The sequence below is a fragment of the Hipposideros armiger genome, unplaced genomic scaffold (genome assembly GCF_001890085.2).
Source record: "Hipposideros armiger isolate ML-2016 unplaced genomic scaffold, ASM189008v1 scaffold_102, whole genome shotgun sequence".
Taxonomy (NCBI): Eukaryota; Metazoa; Chordata; class Mammalia; order Chiroptera; family Hipposideridae; genus Hipposideros; species Hipposideros armiger.
Window position 1 is genome coordinate 3,445,341 of NW_017731452.1, and position 8,017 is coordinate 3,453,357.

At 43.1% G+C, this 8,017-nt stretch overlaps 1 protein-coding gene across 1 annotated transcript; it reads right to left on the minus strand.

Annotated features, from left to right (window-relative positions):
• Nucleotides 1-4,889: 4,889 nt before the first annotated feature.
• On the minus strand, nt 4,890-6,017 carry LOC109384788 (germ cell-less protein-like 1). Its single transcript, XM_019646409.1, has one exon. The coding sequence runs from the start codon at nt 6,015-6,017 to the stop codon at nt 4,890-4,892; it is 1,128 nt and encodes a 375-aa protein (XP_019501954.1).
• Between the last annotated feature and the right edge of the window lie 2,000 nt (nt 6,018-8,017).

Here is an 8,017-nt window from a genome sequence, read left to right on the forward strand (position 1 = left end):
TGAGCTGTTGTTCAGCATCTTAGCTGTAGAGGGCAGTGTCACTGGCCCTCATATGTGGGATCCGAACCGGGGCCCTCTGGCATCCCAAGCGAATTCTTAACCATCGCGCCACTCGGCCGGCCCTACAGATTAATTTTTTAAAAAATCAAATTTGGGGTGTTTTCAACCATTGTTCTTCAAATATTCTTTTTTCTCCTTTCTCTCCTTTTCTTCTGGGACTCCCATTATGTTGACACACTTAATGGTGACTCAGAGATCTCGAGGCTCTGTTCACTTTTGTTCATTCATTTTCCTTTCTCTTCCTCAGACTGGATAATCTCAGTTGACCTCTTAAAGTTCTCTGATTCTTTTTTTCTGCCTGTTCAAATATGTTGATGAGTTCCTCTAGTGAATTTTTCATTTCAATTATTATGCTTTTCAACTCTAGAATTTGTATTTGGTTCTTTTTCATAAATTCTCTCTCTTGATATTTTCTATTTGGCGAGATAGCATTCTCAAATGTTTCTTTAATTCTTAATAAATGTTTCATTTAGTTACTTGAGCATATTGAAGATAGCTGATTTAAAGTCTTTGTCTATTGAGTTCAATGTCTGGGTTTCTTCAAGAACATTTTTTATTGATTGCTTTTTTACTGTGTATTGACTATGCTTTCTTGTTTCTTTGTATGTCTCATAATATTTAATTGAAAACTGGACATTTTAAGTAATATCACCTGGTAAATCTAGAAATCAGATTTCTCTATACTCTCCCACCAGGATTTGTTGTTGCTGTTTGTCATTATTGTTTAGTTTTTTTGTTTGTTTGTTTGTTTGTTTGTTTGTTTAATGACCTTTCTGAAGTATTTCTGTAAAAATCTATATTCCTTGGTCATGTTTGGCCATTAAGGTCTCTGCTTGGTTTGTTTAGCGTCAACTAATTATTGGACAAAGATTTTTATAAGTGCTTGGAACCAATAAGTGTTTGCCAAAGGGCTTTGTGTGCATATTGAGGTTTGCTTTCAGTACTCTCAGCCAGGCAGTTGATAGCTCCGTCTTATCCTTTACTTCCTGCTTGTGCAGAGCCTCATGATCAGCCAGAGGTGAGAATTTAGAGCTCTCTCGTGTTATTCTTGAGCTTGCACATAATCCAACATATATGGCTTTCTAAATTCCCAAGAATGTATTGGAGCTCATCATAGCTCTGTGAAAATCTCATAACCCAGCTTTCCTTTAAAGTTCTTCTTCTTCTTCTTTTTTTTTAATAAAGCCTATAGTTTACCACAGCTGTTATCCACACCTCAGGCAACCATGAAATTAAACAATTGTCTTTAAATGTTTTTGACAAATGTCCCTGGGGAAAAGGCTCTTTTCACTGGGTGAACTTCAAGTCAGGTGAAATAAAGACTGCCTTGCAAGTGGAATTCCAACGAACCACGATACACGTCAAATCAGGAGAATTCATTCTTTCGGAAGGAGGCTTTGAAGGAGCTACAACCCCAGCTCCCTCTGCTGGCTGCCAGACTACTGGATTCCCCCATGACTTTAGGCTACTGGTTTTCAAAGTTACTGTGGAGATGGAGAGAGATGATTAGATAATTTTAAAAGGCCATAGTGCTTGCCATCTTTACCAAGATTTGGCCACTTTTTTTGAATAAATGCTCTCTGGATTGGTGCAAGATTTTGGCTAATTTCTAGAATTCTGGAAAATTTTTACCAGTTTTCTCATTGCTTTATTGGGGAGAGACATACTGAATCAACATCTCAGAAAATTGGGCAAAAATCTGCATTTTTATATGCATCTCCAAGTGATTCTTATTAAACCCTAAAATCTGAGAAACTATCACTTCAAAATCATTGGTTGGCCATCACATTTTAAAATCAGCCTTACTGAGCAGGCAAAACAGTGGAATTTACATGATACCAGAAACTTCAGAACCTGCAACTAAGGATCATATAACTTTTCTATTTTTCTTTTAAGATTTTATTGGGGAATTGGGGGAGGGGAACAGCGTTGGGGAATCGGGGAAGGGGAACAGACAAGTTGCTGTCCTTTTGTTCTTCAGTCTAGTTGTGGAGGACGTCGCTTCTCTGGCCCATGTTGGTATTATCATTGTGCTCTTCCCGGGTGAGGCAGTCGCTTGCCAGCCATTGGACGGCAGCTCACGAAAGCACACACCAGCTGCCGTCCAACCCCACTGCAGCCTATCATTGCCAGCGACTCACGGCAGACCAGGTCCAGGTCAAGCTGTTGTTCACCATCTTAGCTGTAGAGGGCGCAGCATCACTGGCCCTCATGTAGGATCCGAACCGGGGCCCTGCTGCTCAGAGCTGGCATCCCAAGCCAACTCTTAACCAACGCACCACTCGGCCGGCCCTCTCTTCTTGCTTTCTTCACTCCCTGCCCCATAGAGAATGAAAAACATACCTAATATTAGGGATCTTATGTCCAAATAGTATGGACATTGCCACAAGACCTTAATGTCCTTGTTTTCCATAAAACAGCTATTTTCCAATGCCCTGCATGCTACTGGAGAAGGTTGAAGGTGATGTGGTTTAAAGGATCGTAGCCTTTGTGAGAACCACTTAAATCACATTGCAAAACATGGGTAGAAGTAAAAACAGCCATTTCCTGTCCTGATCTCTGCTTGAAAATTAACAACCTGAATAACTGGGAATCATAAATCAAATTAATAGGGAAGTAAATTACTATCTTTTACTTCTGAACTAAAGGCAAATAGATGGGTGCAATTGAGCTCACACCCTGTTTTTAATAGTATAATAAGCAGTCAATGATATGGTGGTGAGGATATAGTTGGCCAAAATGAATGTGTATTTGGGGCTCCGTCTTTACTAACTCAACCGGAAGAGTATACAGGGAGACTTATTTTTCAAAACGACTCATACTAAGAACCTGCTTTGCAAGATGGGTGTGAGGATTTGGGACGACCATATGGAAGCTTTTCATGAGGGCAGCTTCTGCCTAAGGCTTCCTGGCCTGGCACCTTGCTAGCTGTACAGCTTTGGGCTAGTTTGTTAACATCCCTAATCCCCAGTTCCCTCATGTGGAAAGTAAGCATAATAATGCTGTGTAGTCATAGAACTGCTGTGAAGATTAATTCAATAATCTAAGTGAAGCTCTTAGCATAATGCCTGGCTTAGCTTGCATGAAGCATGCAGTAAGGCTGATTATCATTGTTTTTATTATGGTGATATGGGTATAAAGTGCTCAGCATAGTGGCTACTGTGTAGCCGATGCCCTAAGTCTGTGCTACACAATATGGTAGCCGCTGGCCACATGTGGCTACTGAGCACTAGAAATGTGACTGGTCCAAATTGAGATGTACCGAGAGTGTAAAACACACACTGGACTTCAAAGACTTAATGCATTAAAAAAAGAAAATAGCTCATTAAAGTTTTTTATAGTGATGGAATATTGTCTTGATAATACTTCGGGTATATTTGGTTAAATAAAATATATCACTCAAATTAATTTCACCTGTTTCTTTTTATCTTCTTAAATGGGGCTACTAGAAAATTTAAGTTTCCATAGGTGGTATACCACATAGGTGGCTTCCACATAATTTCCTGTAAAACATACTTTATTCAGTTTATATTAAACCAATTTATTAAATATCTACTCTGAACCAGGCTATGCAGCGAGGACTATACCAAGTACCACAGGAGTATATAGGGAAGAGAGCCGTGTCCAAGGCATCAGGGAGGCCTTCGTGGAGGAGGTGGCGTCTGAACTGGAGCTCACTCTCTCCGGAGATCAATAGGAGACTCAAGGCTGCTGACTTTCTGTGGGCTTTGCTCCCTTCAGAACATTTTAAAAGCATGAAAGACATCATCATACGTCTCTACCCTGTGAAAATCGGACAGCCAGACAAGTCCCGGATTTTCAGTAATGGACCAAATCAAGGTAAGAGATATTCTGCTATCTGAACCTTAATCTTAGTATTTGGCCTCATATGCTTAGTAGTTACATTATGTACTGAGTAGTAGATAAACATTGATGGAAAATTATTTGCCTTTCAAGGACATCTAAATAATAATTTATAACAATATAGTGCCAAGCAATGGATACCGGTTTTGTTTTGTTTTGTTTTGTACACTCTTTCAAAGCATATATTTATTCTTTGTATGGACTCTTAAACAGAGTTTTCAAGGCATTGACCTTCTTTAAGCACAACAACCACTCAATGAAATGCAAACAAGTAGGGTATTTGGGAGGGAATGAGATGGTGGCAGCTGGAAATGTCTTTTGGGGGTGAAAATGCTAGGGAAATAATAGGAAAGTCCCACCAACATCAAGGTACTATTAGGTTAAAGAACAACCAACAAAAAAATCATCAGTGTACTCTGGCTGTGATCACATAGTGAGAGACCATGAAAACCAAGTACTACAGTCAATGGCAGGAAATGGGGAAAGGGGAGAAATCAGAATAGAACCCGTTGTGGTGGGAGTGATGAGTGAGGCAGGGCTGCTCTAAACCCACCGAGTAAAAGAGAAGTCAAAGTATTCATTTTAACATTCACTTAATAAAACTAAAAGAAAAGAATTTCACTAAGAAGTAGAGTAGGTAGGCTCATGTTTTCTCTCTAAAGTCAATTGGTCTTTGTCATCACAGAAATAATGTGGGGGTCGATGTATGTTAAACCAGGAGGACAGCTTGCCACATTAACAGCACAGATGAGTTCTGGAGAAGTTTCAGGGCTTTAAAATGTGTCCTCTGCATAAGCACCAGTAAACAGTCTCAGGTGTTATTAACTACAGTTCAACAAAGCCTTTGACAGTTGGTCATCAGAGATGGGCAAGGCCACTTGATCCCATGCAGAGAGCTGGCATCTGGAGAAAGCTGGCCACCCCTGTACCCCGGGAAGAGCTGCTCAGTTCTCCGAGCTTTTGTGCTAGTCCTCACTGTGGGCCGTGCCCCTTCTGCGGAGGCACAGGAAGTTACAGGCCACATACATGGGGAAGGCCACATCTTGGTTCTCCAGGTCCACTACCACTAGCTCCTGGTCCTTTTTCAGGGCAAGGATCTGGTATTCTGTGTCCTTCCTGAAAACGGCATTTCCAGCCCTGTCCAAGGAAGCCAAGCTCAGGCGGAATGCAATCTTTCTCTGGCAGAGTAGGCTGACCCTGAGGCTGCCGCATGTGTTCAGCACGCTGCGCCGGCAAATGATGCACCAGTTGGTGTAGGACACCACCAGGTCCCAGCCAAAGTTCAAGCCAGTCCAACGCCAGCTGCACATCTCATCCCTGCAGATCTTGGCCCCACAGCGCATGCGGTTCTGATGGAGGCCAGACACATTGATGTCAAAGATCTGGAGATACCTGGTTTGCGCAGCTTGGAGGAGGGCAAGCCACTGATCTTTGTACATTGGGTTTAGCCAAGTGGCAGGGATCACTGCATCGTGGTCGATGGTGCGTGCTGATGACAGGTTGCAGATTATGTAGGCCAGACGCAGCTGCTGGAACACTGGCACGAAGGCTCTGCCCTGCTGGGTCTCCAGGAAAGCGGTGCCCCCCGACTCCCTCTTGGACCTGTCAAACCACAAGTTGGTGTCTGGCAATAAGGCTCTGCAGGAACCCCTCCATGTGGGCTGCAGTTGCAGGAACATCCACTTTTTCAGCTTGGTGTACACGTCCATCTCCATCTCCATCACGAGGAGCTCTGAAGATGCGATGAGCTCTTTCATGAGATCCAGGCTCACGTCTCGCAATAGCTGCTCATTAGGCTGGGTCATCAGGTTGTCCAGCAGCCACTGGAAGCACATGGTCCTGACGTTTGGGAGGCCGTAGCTCTCAGCAGAGTAGTAGTAGCTGCACACGGTCTGGGCGCTAACAGTCTCCTTCATGACTTCCCCACAGTGCTGAATTAGTTTGTCCAGCTGCAGCATGCTGGCGGTGGCCAGGATGGAGAGGACTCGGCTGGGTGGGATGAACACGGAGTCTTGGTACAGGGGGCCTAAAACCTCGTGAAGTGCGTCACGATCAATGTTCTCGTCAGGCATCAGCATCTCTATAGTATTCATGGTTGCTTCCCTCCAAGCACCACTGAACATGCTAGCGAAGTAACCTGACTAACCTAGAGCGCGGATCTGCACATCGCTGTCTTCCCCCCGATGAATGCCTTGTAAACGGACTCTGAACTGTCTTTGGCGCGCTTCCCGGGGGGCTTTTTTTCCCGTGAGGCCCTCCTGTGCCTGACTTCCGCTTGAGGCCTAACTGACTGGTAGTGGGTCCGGCCTCCTCGCTGTCCTCCTCCGCCCCATCTACCGCCGCCATGGCTGCCGCCACCACGTCCTCCTCCTCCCGACCGGCGACTGGCTGCCCTGGGGCATGCCTCCTTCAGCCCCGGAGCATCCGACTGCTTAGTGCCCCCATGGTCTTTATGTGGATACTGTTTTTTTATTGTTGCTTATTGAGTTTGATTTGGGAAGACAGTACTCAATGGCTACTGTGATCATCTTTAAGCTCTGAGGGACTTTGAAAAGACATTGCTAACCAGCCCATTTTCTGTCTTTCCTTCAAAAACCACTTCATGAGTGAGATAGTCAATAGGTCTATTTTCAGAGAGATTCAGGGAGAGAGGCAATGCCTTGTTTATTTGGGTTTTTTTGGGGTTTTTTTTTGTTTTTTTTTTAGCTGAGCCATCCTGCCACCTGTTGGCAGCTCAGCGGCAGCTCAGCTTGGGCCAGGAATCAAACCGCTGTTGCCCAGATTGTTTATTTGTTTTTAATCATCCATAGCTCCATGACGGAACAGGTCTATTACTCATAGTAATAGGGGGTGCAATAAGATGCTGTGACTCTTTTTAAACAAATAACCACTTTATCAAGATAAAACTCATATGCTGTATAATTCAGCTATTTAAAGTGCACAGTTCAGTGGCTTACAGTATATTCACCAAGATGTGCAACCATCACCACAGTCAACTTTAGAACATTTTCATCACCCAAAAAGAAGCACTGCATCCTACACCATCACCCCCTGAAGTGGGTGGATTGTGGCCCCCAAAGATATGTCCACCTGGAATCTCAAAATGTGACCTTATTTGGAATAATTGTCTTTGCAGAGGTAATTAAAGATCTTGAAATGAGATCATTCTGGATTAGGGCCATTAAATCCAATGCTGAGTGTCTGCATAAGAGACAGACAAGGAGGACATGCAGAGACACAGAGAGAAGGCCATGTGAAGGTGGAGGAAGAGATTGGGGTTACAAATTATAAAGCCCTGAGCCCAGGGCCACCAAAGGACTGCCAGCAACCAGCCAGGAGAGAGGCAGGTTACGAATTCTTCCTCAGAGCTCCCAAGGGGAACCAGCCTTGCCAACACCTTCATTTTGGACTTCTGGCCTCCTGAACTGGGAGAGAATGAATTGCTGTTGTTTCAAGCTGCTAAATTTGTGGTAATTTGTCTTGGCAGTCCTAGGAAACTAATACATTCCAACTTCCCCGTCTCCTCCCAGCCTCTGGTCACCACCAATCTACTTTCTATCTTTAAAGATTAGCCTGTTTTGGACATTTCATATAAATGGAATAATACAATATGTAGTTTTTTGTAACTGTCTTCTTTCACTTACATTAATGTTTTCAAGGTTTATCTATGTTGTAGGATGTATCAGAATCTCATTTCTTTTTATGGCTGAATAATATTCCATTTTATGGATAGACCATGTTTGTTTATCCATTCATCAGTTGATGGACATTTGGGTTGTTTCTACTTTTGGGTTATTATGAATAATGCTGCTATAAACATTCATGTACAAGTTTTTCTGTGGACATATGTTTTCATTTCTCTTGAGTATATACCTAGGAGTGGAATTGCTGGGTCATATGGTGACTCTATGTTTAACTTTTTGAGGAACTGCCAGACTGCTTTCCAAAGTGGCTGCACTATTTTACATTCTCACCAGCAGTGTATGAGGGTCCCACATTCTCACCAACATTTGTTATTATTTGTCTTTTTTATTAGACCGGTATCACTTCCAGACAATGTGAGCTGGTAGTATTCTGATCAAGTTTATTTTTA